This window comes from Erigeron canadensis, chromosome 6, assembly GCF_010389155.1.
Source record: "Erigeron canadensis isolate Cc75 chromosome 6, C_canadensis_v1, whole genome shotgun sequence".
Lineage (NCBI taxonomy): Eukaryota > Viridiplantae > Streptophyta > Magnoliopsida > Asterales > Asteraceae > Erigeron > Erigeron canadensis.
Genome location: NC_057766.1, coordinates 38,920,232 through 38,934,971, shown reverse-complemented (window position 1 = coordinate 38,934,971; position 14,740 = coordinate 38,920,232). Strand labels below are relative to the sequence as shown.

General features: G+C 32.8%; 1 protein-coding gene across 1 annotated transcript; it reads left to right on the top strand.

The window, feature by feature from the left end:
- Positions 1 to 671: 671 nt before the first annotated feature.
- On the top strand, positions 672 to 9,275 carry LOC122603200 (pullulanase 1, chloroplastic). The gene is made up of 28 exons (XM_043775843.1): positions 672 to 892; positions 1,502 to 1,637; positions 1,733 to 1,785; positions 1,898 to 2,006; positions 2,150 to 2,286; positions 2,805 to 3,004; positions 3,098 to 3,247; positions 3,529 to 3,589; positions 3,716 to 3,836; positions 4,099 to 4,189; positions 4,271 to 4,364; positions 4,440 to 4,535; positions 4,847 to 4,987; positions 5,157 to 5,207; positions 5,390 to 5,460; positions 5,711 to 5,803; positions 5,914 to 6,004; positions 6,123 to 6,194; positions 6,328 to 6,384; positions 6,535 to 6,603; positions 6,681 to 6,737; positions 6,815 to 6,889; positions 7,407 to 7,495; positions 7,592 to 7,669; positions 8,013 to 8,151; positions 8,602 to 8,711; positions 8,804 to 8,903; positions 8,979 to 9,275. The coding sequence occupies exons 1-28, from the start codon at positions 674 to 676 to the stop codon at positions 9,093 to 9,095; spliced, it is 2,877 nt and encodes a 958-aa protein (XP_043631778.1). The 5' UTR covers positions 672 to 673; the 3' UTR covers positions 9,096 to 9,275.
- Positions 9,276 to 14,740: the final 5,465 nt, after the last annotated feature.

Below are 14,740 nucleotides of genomic sequence, written 5' to 3'. Positions count from 1 at the left end.
GTTTAAAAACGTACTAAACTAGGGAAAATAGCCTAAAAAGAGAAATTAGTGTCCTTTCTGAAATTAGTGAGCTTGACAATAAGAAGAGTCATTAATCGATTTGAAGCATATAAGAAGGTTACTAATTAATTTAAAACATATGAAGGCAATGTGGTGGTTTTATAGTGGTTTATGGTGTAGTGATCTCTTTTATTATGGTAAACGTTATTAAAAAAAAATATTATTGTTTATATTTTTTGGAAAGTTTACTTATTATACGAAATTCTTTGAATATGAAGTTGGATCATTATTCACCTACTATTGAAAAAATTGAACTATAGAATGCCTTACATATACAACTTTTAAAAATTTAACCTATCTTTATTTTATGTGAAGATTGAATTTTGGATTAACTTAATTTGCCCTTTTAACCAGAAAGCCTTAAAGACTTTCATTAAGATGCATTAATTAGTTGTACACTTACCATAAAATTATTTAATATGAAAATGTATAACCATTAAAGCTTTTAACATTTTCCTATAAAAAAAAAGGCAAATTAAGTTAATCTAAAAAATGCACCTTAACCAAAAAAATGCAATTGGGCACGAAATCGGGTCAACCCCGGTGTCAAACCGGATCGTTCGGTTTAAATAACTGTTAAAAACAAGATTCAAGAATCTGTGAACCTCACAAAATGTCCATTCCCTGCCACTCTTTACTTCCAGCTACTGTCTCTCCCACAAATAATCCATCCACCCGGTTCAACTACAATACCCACCCGACCCGTTCTTTGACCCGAAACAGACCTCCCTTTCCTTTCATTTCACAATGCAGAACAAAAACAAGAACTTACCATTGCTGCAGCTCAAGTTCAACAATGCCACTTAAGGACCTCACTTCATCACCCCCACAGGTTCATAATCCATATTTACATTATTCGGATTCTTTTTAATTCTCATTTTTTAGACATATATATATATACACACATTATATCCTTAAATATATTTAAGGATATATTGTAATGAGGTTACTATAGGCTTACATTTAATGAACCCCTTTAATTATTTTTTAAAGAAAGTATGAGACTTTTGCAGCAAGTTTTGAGCTTTTGCTTGACTGAGGTTACCAATCAGTGTATACTAATGAACCCATTAATAGATAAGATAATTGAAGTTTTGTTTATAAAAAAGTGGATGTAAAGGATTCAAAGTAACCCGTGTCACAACTTTTTCTAGTATAACTAAAAAATTCCAAAAAAATACGATGCCGTTAGGAATGGTAAACAAGTTTTAAAAAAGGCTAATAGGATCCAAGAAATAATGGTAGCAGTTTTGGGATAAACCTACACATCGTGGACCAAGTAAAAATTTGAATTTGTTGAGTAGTCTCAGTTAGTGAGTTTAAGAGTTTTTTTTTTGGCAAAAATTTGAAAATTTGAAGTAATTCTAATTTCTATGGAGTTTACTCGCTATGAATCATATGATAATGAAATCTCTGATAGTAATACTGATTATAATTGCAGGATAGCTTATTGTACTCTCGAGCATATTATGTATCTAGATCAATGATTGCTTGGGATGTGGATGTTGTTGGCGGGTCATGTTTCATATATTCTAGTAGATCTGCCGCTTTATCTGTTGTAGAAAATGGAATTGAAGGTGTGTTCCTTATGCCCATTACCTATATCTGAGTATTGTTTGTTTAAATAAATGAAAAGACATCTAACATAGGATTAACATTTTACCACAAACAGGCTATGATTTCAAGATTGAGCTTCAGAGACATGATCAAAAGCTTCCAGAAAATGTAAGACTATGGTTTAGTTAGACTCCGCATAAATTCTAGTTAATTGTTATAGCTGTTAGCATAGTTGTTATAGTTATATGTCTTTGATTAAAATTTTTCTACAATAACGCAGGTGAGAGATAAGTTTCCTCATATACGTGATTATAAGGCGTTTAAGGTGCCTACAACTTTGGATCCCAATACTATCCTCAAAGCCCAATTGGCTGTTGCTTTCTTTAACTGTAAGCGTGTATGCATGGCTATAATACCTTAAATAATAAGCATTCCACATGAAGTCATTCGTTTGATATTTATGTTGCTTGAATGTGTTAGGGGACATATTTACCATATTTGTAGTAACTTTCACATTTGCTACTTTATGCAGCCAGTGGGCAATGCATTAGTGTTACTGGCTTGCAGCTACCTGGCGTTATTGATGACATTTTCTCTTATACGGGTCCTCTTGGTTCTGTTTTTTCAAATGAGACTGTCTCACTTTACCTTTGGGCTCCAACTGCCCAAGTAAGTTTACTTTTCTAAGTATATTCTTTTTTTCTTTGCTTGAAATATGTTATATTATTGTTAAGGGTGTTTGGACTTGGATTTTGAAAGTGATAAAGTGATAATAAGTAATCAAAATCATGTTACTTGTAAATAAAACCAGTTTTAGGAGATCATGTTTGTGTGTGTTTATGCTGTTTAAGGTTGTAATAATCGGACAAAGGACAAAGAAGACATTTTAGTGAATAAATGAGAGCTACCTTACTGAATGAGAGTAAGAGTCTCTCAGGTTATGCTTAAAAAAGAGGTAAATTGGTACTTTTATGTTACTCTCATAATCAGTTATGTTGCAGCTGATATGAAACTTATTACCCAAAAGCTATTTATTTAGCCCTCGGGTAATCCTTAAATCAGAACCAGAATCTACTTATCAAATCTTAACAATCAGGCACGTTGCAGTAATCAGATGATCAGATCCAAAAAGCATTTAAAAACACTCCTTAGTTGAATTTCTTAGGCTCATGTATGTCTTCAAACAGGATGTGCGTGCACTCATTTATAATGGGCCCTCTGGCGGCGAAGCCGTCGAGGCTGTCCAACTTAGGGAGTCCAATGGTGTTTGGAGTGTGAATGGGCCAAGAAGTTGGGAGGGGTGTTATTATGTCTATGAAGTATTGGTCTATCATCCCAGCACCTTGCAGATAGAAACGTGTATTGCAAATGACCCTTACGCCAGAGGGTATGTATATCCTGTGTGCCTTTGTAAATGACTCGTATCTGATATATAATATTCTTGTGTTTTGGTTCAAACAACGTTCTTTTTTCTTGCTAGGCTCTCAGGTGATGGGAAGCGGACTTTTTTAGTCAATCTTGATTCTGAATCTTTAAAACCTCAGAAATGGGATAATTTGCTGGACGAGAAGCCTGATATAGCAGATTTTTCTGACATTAGCATCTATGAACTGCATATTAGAGATTTCAGGTATTGCATATATCATTTTCCTCATTTTTATACTACATTCTTTATTATTACTATGGGGTCCTGAAGCACAAGGAGATTTTACTCGTTGGTGTCAATTAGGCGGTCTGTGGACTTTTGTTGCTCTCCACGATATAATTTTCTAATTCGTGTCTTGTAAACCACTAATTAATTATACATGACATTTCGCTAAGCAGAAAACCTGAAGGAATAAAAATGATATTTGGATTGTTTGTTTGCTTCTTTTTTTTTTTTTTAACCTTGATGTTGCATGTGTTTTTCAGTATTAATGACTCTACCGTTGATGCTGATTTTCGTGGAGGTTATCTTGCTTTTACTTCTCAGGTAGGTTCTGATACCCACATTTTTAAATTTTCGAAAGCAAAACAAGTTTTAACAATGTTGAAAACAAATGTACTTATTCCCCTTTTTAATTTTTACCACTGAAGTATAGACATTATTGTATTGAAGGAATCAGCTGGTGTGCTGCATTTGAGAAAACTCTCTGAGGCTGGCCTTACACATATCCATCTGCTGCCAACTTTCCAATTTGGAGATGTTGATGATGAAAAGGAAAAGTGGAAGTTTGTAGGTAAGTGAAGTTCTTCATTTCCTTCCATCTTATAATTCAAAGTTACAATTTTCTTCATGTGTTCTGTTACATATACGATAACCCACCAATAGATTTTATGATTTATGCAATGTGAACAGAATCACATAATATCATGCTTTAGAATTTTGTCATTCATGATGGTTGACATGTTACGGATATCTTAAGGCTTAGAATAAGTGGTTGAAAAGAACTCAAAGTTACTTAGACGTGAATCTCTTTGTGGTTGCCATGAAAAGATTAGATATGGAGTTGCTCAAATCTCTGCCACCAGATTCAGCTCAGCAGCAGGAATATATCACGGCTATCCAAGACGAGGATGGATTCAATTGGGGGTAATCATGCTGTAGAGCTATCTTAAAAATCTTGGGCGTGGATGAAAAACTAATCTTTCTTGCATTTTTGTGATTGAAAAGTTATAACCCTGTTCTGTGGGGAGTCCCTAAAGGAAGCTATGCAACAAATCCCAATGGTCCATGCCGTATAATTGAGTTCCGGAAGATGGTGCAAGTTAGTATTGCTTTATCTTGATTGCTGTTTTCGTTAAAAAGTTATAATTCTAATACTGATGTATAATTGGTGCAGGCACTTAATCGTATAGGACTTCGGGTAGTGTTGGATGTTGTTTACAATCATTTACATGGAAGTGGGCCCGTAGGTGATTACTCTGTGGTTGACAAGGTTGTTCAATTGGTTCTTAATTTTCATTTTCTAATTTAAGACAAAAGTACTCTTACCATGTCATGAAATTGCAAGATTTAATGGGAAAATGTTTATGGGAGTGTTCAGCTATTTCTCAAATGTCTTAATCTACATTAACTTTCAAGCATACTAGTGTAATTTGTGGACTCAAATTATCGACATTCTCTGTAATGACGACAATGTTGCAGTTTTCTTGAGATATCCCGAAATGAAAGATGTTGCAATTTTTGTGGGATGAGGTAATTATACAGTAGGGAATGCAAAAATGCCTAACGCAAAGTTATTTTTAGATTGTTCCAGGCTATTACTTGAGAAGGAATGCAGATGGTTTCATTGAGAATAGCACATGTGTAAATAACACTGCTAGTGAGCATTTTATGGTTGATCGCCTAATCATTGATGATCTCTTAAACTGGGTAGTCAATTATAAGGTAACCTTAGTAGAAAAATTGGTCGAATTTTTATTCGCGTGGTTGTACACTAATCAAACCTGTCATTTATGTGTTATAGAAGTTGAAATCAATACTCCTAAAACCACCTTTCTATTTTATGTTTTTAGTTATAGGTTTATGTGGAACTAACTATGTGGGTGTCTTACAGATTGATGGGTTCCGGTTTGATCTTATGGGTCATATGATGAAAAGTACTATGGTATGAACTATAAAAAAATACCATATTTTCTATAATACTCCCCTCCATGGCTCCATATGATAAATCTTGCAGTGCTATATCACTCAGTTCGAGAGATATTTTTAGCTATTAACCATATGTCTTATATAACCCCCATCCTAACAACACAGAAATTGATTTGTAAGCTCTTATTCTAATCACAGGTGAGGGCTAAGAGTGTGCTTAAGAACTTGTCAAGGGAGAAAGACAAAGTAGATGGCTCGAGTATTTTCTTGTAAGAATGAAGGCACCCTTTTTATATTTGATAATATTTAGATTCTAGTGACTCTAGTCATTCATTGTATAGTCATGACATGACAGATTTTTGAGCATTCTCTAGTATATTAACTCTTCAGATTGTGTAAAGTTGTCATGGAAAAGTTCACGAAACAATTTTTGCTAATGCAAGGTGAAGTAGACAATCAGCATGTGTACGGATATAGCACTGATAAGCTCAGTTAATTTTCGTTTTCGTATCTTTTCAGATATGGTGAAGGTTGGGATTTTGGTGAAGTGGCAAATAATGGGCGTGGGATCAATGCGTCACAGATCAATCTTGCTGGGAGTGGAATTGGGAGGTACTTCTTTTAATTTAATGTACTAACCATTTTCTTTATTATAATAAAAGCAATTCTTGTTAAAGTTGACCCCGTGTTGTTCTGATAATTGATGGATCTACGTCATTCAGCTTTAATGATCGAATTCGAGATGCATTGCTCGGTGGATCTCCATTTGGTCATCCCCTTCAACAAGGGTTCCTCACAGGGTTATCTTTGCAAGTAATGCTAATGTATCATTGTACTTCATTTCTTTGCAATATTTAATTACATACTCCCTTTTCCTGGTTGGTCAAAAAGATTTGATGTTGCTCACTGATAAGCGATAACTTTTCTACAGCCAAATGGGCATGACCATGGTACAGAAGCCAATGCAGCACGTATACTTGCTCTGTCAAAGGATCACATTCAGGTAAATGTGGCCAGAAAAGAGTCTTATGTATAATCAATAACTATCATCATTATCTTTTGACCACTTGCATTTCTAGATTACGCTCATATATCTTATGCTTTGCATTCAAGTATTTACCATTCTAACTTTTTAGGTTGGGATGGCTGCAAACCTTAAGGATTTTGTGCTAACAAACTGTGATGGTCAAGAGGTAAAGCTTATATCTCAAGTCTCAACGTCCAATTTGAGCAGTTATCATTAGCATCTTCCGCTTCAACTATTATCAGTTATCTCCAATACTTGCATCATCCAACTTTATGATGTCTCCTGTAAAATTATAGGTAAATCTTTTTGGTTTCAGGTTAAAGGATCAGAAATTTTAACTTACGGTGGAGCTCCTGTTGCATATGCTTTACAACCAGTGGAAACAGTAAGGTTTATTTGTAATCTGGAGTGTGTATATGTGTTCTCTTTCATCTCTTACATAACATCATATTTTTTCTACAGATTAATTATGTATCCGCTCATGACAATGAGACCCTCTTTGATATTGTTAGCTTGAAGGTAGTTTATAAGCTTATGCATCATTAATTTGCTCATAGTTTATATTCTATCATAACTCAACTTCTTGGATGTGAAAGACATCAATGGAAATTTCTGTTGATGAGAGGTGCAGGATAAACCATTTAGCAACAAGTGTTATAGCTCTTTCCCAGGTTTGTGATTTTTCTTATATAAATGTATATGCTTTACTCTTTTTCCAAAACTATTTCACAATTCAATCTGTCAAAAATGATTTTACTTCAAAATTATATAATGATGTATCTGAAGTTACTATATATAGTATGTGTAGTTCCTCTATCATGTTAAAATATTGGACCAGCTGAGTCAGCATGTAGTTTTGGTAAATACAGTAGATGTTTGACTCTTTGTCGAATATCTAAACTAGCCTATAATAAAGATGAATAAATGGATCTTATGGACACTAAATACTACTGTCAATCTCTTGTATAGTAATGAGAGTGGACAGAAATGTGATCTGAACATCCAAGTAACAATGTTGCAATATGTCCGTTTTATTCGGTAATGTGTAACACTATTGGCAAAAACTATTAATTGGCTCGATTCTATTTTGTTGGGCTCTGTTCCGTGACCGGTAAAACTTTTATTGCGGAATAATTTTAACCTGTAATTTGGTATATTTATAACAAAAGAGAAAGTGACAAGATGCAGGGTGTTCCGTTTTTTCATTGTGGAGATGAGATACTACGTTCCAAGTCTTTAGACCGTGACTCGTATAATTCTGGTGACTGGTTCAACAGGTACAAAAGTAGCGTGAAATAGTATTTAAGTGACCTTTTATTCATATGATCGTGTTACATGAGTTAAAATTATTATCTGCATGTCATCTTTTTCAGGTTAGATTTTAGCTACAACTCGAATAATTGGGGTGTTGGCCTTCCTCCGAAAGGGAAGAATGAGAAGAGCTGGCCAATGTAAGATTCATTGGTGCCACGAGTTTTCTACATATCGCATGACCATTTCTGAAAGTTTAATACTTATTCTGTCCCTATTTGCCTATCCATATGGTTCTATCAAGTGTTTCACTGTTTGTCGGATATCTGGATAGAGCTCGTACAACCTTGAGTAATCTGTGATATCAACCAGTTCAAACAAGTTACTTGCCTAGTGCCCTCCACTGAAGACTTGCTAAACTTTAATGAATATAACATATGGATATTATGGACAACCTGAATGCCATAAATTTGATTATAGTGATGATAATGTGCAAAAGAAAAACAAAACAGAATTATGTAGATTCCTTGTTTTCTTGTTCAGAATTAAACCAAGATTGGCGTCCCCGTCTTTTAAGCCTCAGAGAAGTCACATAATATCTGCTCTTGAAAATTTCCAAACCTTATTACGTATCAGATACTCTTCCATTCTCTTTCGTTTGAGGACTGCAAATGCTATCCAGGTCAGTATATAGACTACAATTGGCTCTTGCAAAGCTGCAATTCCTTTAGCTTATAAACGGGTTGATTTGGGTTATGCTATATCTCGAAAGGTCAAATGGGTAAAATTAGAAGGTAAGGCTAAAAGGGAAACAGGTCAAATGATTTGAAAGTTTTCCAAAGTGTATTGTTAAGGCATGCAGGTATACTTCATCTTAAGTTGCATTTGGATTATGTTATATCATATCTCCAATGAGTCAAATGGGTAAAATTCAAAGGCAAAGCTAAAAGGAAAATGGATCAAATGGGTCGCGTGAGTTAAAAGTTTCCCAGAGTATATTGTTACGACATGCAAGTATACAACCTCCTAAGTTGCATATCATTATTAATGTAATAATATAGATTTTGTAACTATATTCAACACAAACGACATATGCAAATTGACCATTAAAGTGAATTATTCATCCGTTCAGGAACGTGTTCGATTCCACAACACTGGTCTATCTCAGGTCCCTGGTGTCATAGTAATGAGTATTGAAGATGGCCATGTAGGTGTTCCTGGGTTGTCTCAACTTGATCCAAAGTAAGTTACTTTTTGTATCTATAGTAGTTTCTGTTACCCTCTCGAAACCTTTTTTTATCATCACATGAAAAATTAACCATTTTCCATTACAGCTATTCATACATTGTGGTCGTGATCAATGCTTGCCCAACTGATATCTCGTTCACAAGCCCTGTATTAAGAGGGAAAGTTCTCCAATTGCACCCCTTGCAGGTATGTTTTGTTACAATGCAACACCATGCTGGCTTTATTTTACTTTTTAGTTGATGAATTTTTTTATTTGTGCAGATGATGCTAACTGAGAATTTGGTGAAGAACTCAACATATAATTCATCATCAGGATGCTTCAAAGTTCCGTCAAGGACAACTGTTGTTTTTGTTGAACCTCGATACGTTCAGAACTAGATGAAACTTACTACTATAGTTGGCCATAAAGAGTTGAATTTTTTAGGTCAATCATTTTTCTTCTAGAATAAAACTGATGCATCTTTTGCTACATATCTAACTCCAACAAGAATGTATCTATCTGTGGTAAATGCTTTAAGTCGATATATAATTAATAATATTTGTATCTACTTTGAAGTATTCGTAATCTTCCTATTTTGTAATGTGCTTTTTCATCCAGAACATGCTAACCCTTGATTCTAAGCAGGGTAACCATATAGTCTGTGTCTTGAAAGCTAAGATAAAGTTGGTTTTATTTATGGGGATAACATATGTGCTTCTAGAAGTATATTAGATTTTAGTCCCGTGTCAAATATACGGGCTTATAATTTTATCTATGTTATATGTTAGTTTATTATAATTTTAAATTTAGTTTACAATTTTTAGTAAAAAAAATATCTATAATATAGAACTTGAGTTTTATAGATAAATATTTTATAAAACATGTACTTGTTTACTGCGATATTTGAATATTACAAAATCATAATATGTTCATCAAAGTGGTAGATTATGACATACTTAGCGATATTTGAATATTGAAAAATCATAATAGGTCACTATCATTTTATTTGATTTATTGTTCTACAAAGTAATATTACATTCTTATTTTACACTTGATGAACATATTCTAAATATTTCAATTAGAATATAACAATGTTATATGTGTTTTCGATCAATTATTTAATGGAAATAAAAAATCTTATAAACTCAAATTAAAAAATATATAAAAAGACAAACTGATATTTAAATGTAAACAATGTACATAAAAGTCAAATAATGTAATTTTGAACAACCTGTTATTTTTTAAGATGTGAATACAAATTATTATGTGTTTCAGTTAAGCAGAAATTTTTAGCAAAACAATCAGAAGATTGATATTCGAATGACTTGATCGAGAAATACCTCTGCACACGAACAAACACAAATTCCGTAACAATCTAAAGCGAACTTAAAAAGATCTTGAAACTTATCCCACTAACAACCACCACAATGACGAGCCTAACCCTCTGATCTCTTGATTATATCTTTTCTACTTTTTTGGTTAATCTGTTAGTTTTTGTTAACTGGAGGGATGAGACATACGTTGAAGTTAATTTAAATGATTATCTCAAGAGTGATAAGGAATCTTGGTCATCGTCACATCCATCGATCTATCTATCTATCTATATACACAAAATTTTATTAAGTGTATGTATTGTTATACTTTTAGTGTTTATCCATTGTAATTTGCGAACGCCTTAACATCTACGGAGATCTCATTTGTTTCGAGATAATTATTAACTTGTTTAGATAAGACTTATATTTTCTAAAAAAAAGTTTCCTAAGTTTACATATCCATTGTAGTGTGCTTTTTTTTCACCAGAACATGCTAACCCTTGATTCTAAGCAGAGTAACCATAAAGTCTTTGTCTTGAAAGCTAAGATAAAGTTGGTTTTATTTATTTGCATCTGCCCTTTTGCACCCAAACTTCTTGGTTCAAGTGGTTTGCATTTACATTTAATCCCCATACCGCTGTTATTGTGACCTATGAATACTTATAAAATGTGATTGCTGTAGATCTCGACCAAGATATTCAGACTTAGACGGCCGTGCATCGTCCACTCTAACTACAAGTGGATGATGCTTACCGGAATAAATTAGGGTCGTTTCACCAAGTTTATTCTCATTCATATGAAGATGCATAGCTCATATATAGAGTACAAGTGACCAATATTGAGATCTGTGTATTGTTTCGTTAGACTTCCAGTGATTCTAGTAATTAAATGTTGTGAAAGTCAGCTTCTGCTTAGTTGTGTGCACTGCTTATCAGTTGGTTTAGAGTGTGGCTACTTGTATTTAATAATAGATAGTTATATACTTCAACAGATTATATATCTTTTCTATGAAAATAATATAACTTCCTTTCGACCCGAAATAACTGCAACTATTAGCATCTATGGACATAACTTTAAGTTAAAGATTGTATATATTTTTCATTAAAATCATTACTCTAATGGAAAGAAAACAAGACCTTCAAGTGTGGCTGCTACTGCGGATGTTGAACTTAGTAGTGAAATTCACTTGATTGATGATCTCATGTATATTCTGCTTGTTATATTATATGTTTTTTATTGTGCTTATTTTATTAAAGGTGTAGGTTTTTGATTAGTTGCAGCTAGCATGTCATGTTGAGTTGCTTGGAAGCAACTCTCTTTGTCCCTCTCTCCCTATCTATCTGTTTATACGTATATTTATATAAATCTATAGAGACACTCAAAGAAGAGTAGTGGAGTGGAGTGAAGGGAATAAAATAATACCAAAATAAGATGCATAATGGTTTAAGAAGATTGATTGTATTCACTGGCATGTACTTGATCAATATCTCTTTTAATTTAATGTACATATCTGTAAATATGTATATGTGTCTGTATGTTTATGGAAGAGAATGTCAATGATCCCCTTTATATAGTTATTATGAACATAAGTATTTTATGTTAAATGTATAAGTCAATCACCATTAAATTTGATTAAAAACACTATATCAAATCAAACTTGTCAAAGGCATGAACCATCTTTATAAAGACTAGTCCAGACACAGTGTATGTGCAATGCGGCAAAAGTAATTCCTTTCAATTGGAAATGTTTGGCGATTATATGATAATTGTTACAGGAGTTTTAAAAGCGTCGAAAATAAATTTGTTGTGTTACATGTACCCTTTTGTTGATATATTACTAGTAGTATATATTATAGATTAGACAGATCATATAAAGGCATCATTGGGTTTGCTGTTAGATATCACTATAGGTGAATTACTATATAACTTGAACTCTGATATTATGATTCATAACTTGAACTCGTACCACACCATGCTTCAAGAGTTCAAATAACTTTTGGAGAATTAGGATGGCGATTGTGTCAAGAGTAATGAAAACGTAACTTGTGAGGTTTATTGTAACTAATTAATCTTTGTACGGCGTAGTTTTAAGGTTTAACAATGGCTCGTAAGATATAGTAATATTTTTTATGTAAGGTGTGGGGAGAAATGATGGAATGGAGAAGGCAACCAGTGTTAAAGTAATTCTTTGCCTGGCTAGAAATGTACACACACCTAGCAGTGAGAAAAATGTGTTAAGCCAACGCGTAAATGGTTTATCTAGAATATCAGTCCCTGAAAAGCCGAATAAAATCCATACCAATCCATTGACCCATTAAAACCGATGGGTCAGTTTGTTAATTATTATTTAGTTGACTTGATCGAAACTTTTGATTTGGATTCGGTTTTGATCCAAAACCGACACATACTCACCCTATACATATCCACAATTGGTGCTTTTTTGGTTCCTATACGTGCCTCACACAACCAACCAACAGCTTGATAATTCAGCAATTTTGCACACTTGATAGAATATTGCTCGTGGGATGCATGTAACATGCGATTATTAGCCATTATAGATTTATAGAAGATTTGGTATTACTTGATTGTATCTGGTTGCCCATTTCATGATAATTAAGCTAATAGTAGATCCACTCAGATGTGATAATTTTTCTACAATAAAAAAATTTCAGATATGAAATTTTAAGTTAACTTTGGATAAGTTATACATCACATTTACAAGAGCACAAGTAAAATTAAACTTTTCTTTAATAAAAAGGGACAAAGTATAAATTTGATGAAAAAAGCGGAAAATATGCATATACATAATAATACATGTATAATAATTATTATTAAGAAGTTAGCACGTCTTTATGATATAAGAGTGGTATTTAGTGAAGTAGAAGCAAATGATTGGGCGGGTGGATGGTTGTACTTTTTTGTTAAGATGTTGTAAAGTGCTGATTGCATAATGTGGATAGCCAAGCGCACATGAAATGATTCTTTACATTAATACTAAATGTTAATATTAATCTATGAACATAACTCAGATTTTTCATAAAGACTTAAGTTAAATTATTGATTTATCGATATATGTTTGTATTTGTTTAATTAAGTAATCAATGATTATCATGGCCACTTAATCCTGTTTAGGTGACAACTTCCATGTTGCACTCAAGGATACACCATTAAGATCGCATAATATATAATTTGTAAGAAGACTTATTTACCATATAATAGTAACTAATTAATTATATCGTTTGTAACATGCAATATTTCCAAAGTGTATTTTAGTAACTACGGGTGTAAACGAATAGAATAAAGTTAGATAGGTGCAATGTATAGAAATTAAGATTAGTTATTAATCATAGTATTAGTTATTATCTTAACAACGAAATATTGTTTTTTTTTATATTAGAAATATCCATTCTAACTCCTAATATAACTAACACTATCCTTTTATAATAAAAACATTTACCTCAATAACATACAGTTCTGTCAGGCTGCCACAACCACCTCCATCAACAGTTGTCGCCACTACCCATCGTCGTTATTACCACATGACCGCTACCGCCGCAGCTATTACCATCACCACCCGTAACCTACCACCACTACACAGTCTTTGCCGCATTATACGGCTACCCTCAAGTAATTAGTTAAATAGCGAAGAGGTATAATTTAGTCGTTTCAACGGTTTTTTTTCACGTTTTGTCTTTGGATATCTAGCCATTGTAAGACGTTTTTTCTTCTTGGTCATTTGAAAAATTAATTCTTTATGTAGTTTTTTCCATTTCGGCAAGCATTTTACGAAAGATAGTAATAATATTACTGTTGTTTAAAAAAAACACTAAATTTGTTGTATGAAATAATTCAAATATGTGTATGTTAGTCGTACTAAAAGTTATAAAAGAAACCATGAAGTCATTATTAGTTAGATTTTCATGAGACAAAATACAGTTTTTAGGCGAATACTTTGCTAGTAATATTAACTTGTCTTTTAAGCTAATTTTTTTGATAATAAGGTCATAAAAAGTTCGACAAATTCAATAACGAGATAAGAAACAAGAATGAAAATTTGATATATCATAATGTTGTAAAAAATAATGTACTTCTTTGTCATACTATTAGAGTATTAGTGAATAGTGACAGTTATTATAGGTGTAAAATATTAGGGGAGTAAGAATAGTGCAATATAAGAGTGAGTGCAAGAGCAAGAGAGATTCCAGAGGGGTTTGGAAGAAAAGCAAGGCAAGCCATTACTTCACCACCACTCTCTACTGCAATGCTAGCCTGTTTACACGGATTCTCCGCCCGCTCTTTTTCCTCTATTAATTAATGTATACTATATTATATACCATACTATATATTGTAGGGGTTAGCAGAAACCGAACCGGAAAACCAAAAACAGAAAAAAAACCGACAAAACTGAACCGAAAACTGAACGAAATCCATTGGTTTGGTTTTTGTTTTCCAAAAACCGAACGGATCGGTTCGGTTTTCGGTTTCATATGCCAAAAAACCGATCAAAAACCAAACCGAACCGATACCATTATATTTTAATTTATTTTATATTTATATCATATTACATTTAAAATTCTACAATTTACTTGTATATGTTTAGGTGACAACTTATAATTTGTAAATATGTTAATATATTTAAACTTTTTGTCTTTTTAATGTACAAATCTATATAAATTATATGTTTTAGATGAAAACGTACAATTAAATCAATTTGTTTTATAAAAGTTATA

What these genes read in the sequence shown, in the direction of transcription:
- LOC122603200 (XM_043775843.1), top strand. Translation starts at nt 674, where the DNA reads ATGTCCATTCCCTGCCACTCTTTACTTCCAGCTACTGTCTCTCCCACA. An exon ending in ATTACTCTGTGGTTGACAAG is followed by an intron (nt 4,536 to 4,846) that starts GTTGTTCAATTG and finishes AGTTATTTTTAG; the next exon opens with ATTGTTCCAGGCTATTACTT. An exon ending in TCACAGGGTTATCTTTGCAA is followed by an intron (nt 6,005 to 6,122) that starts GTAATGCTAATG and finishes ACTTTTCTACAG; the next exon opens with CCAAATGGGCATGACCATGG.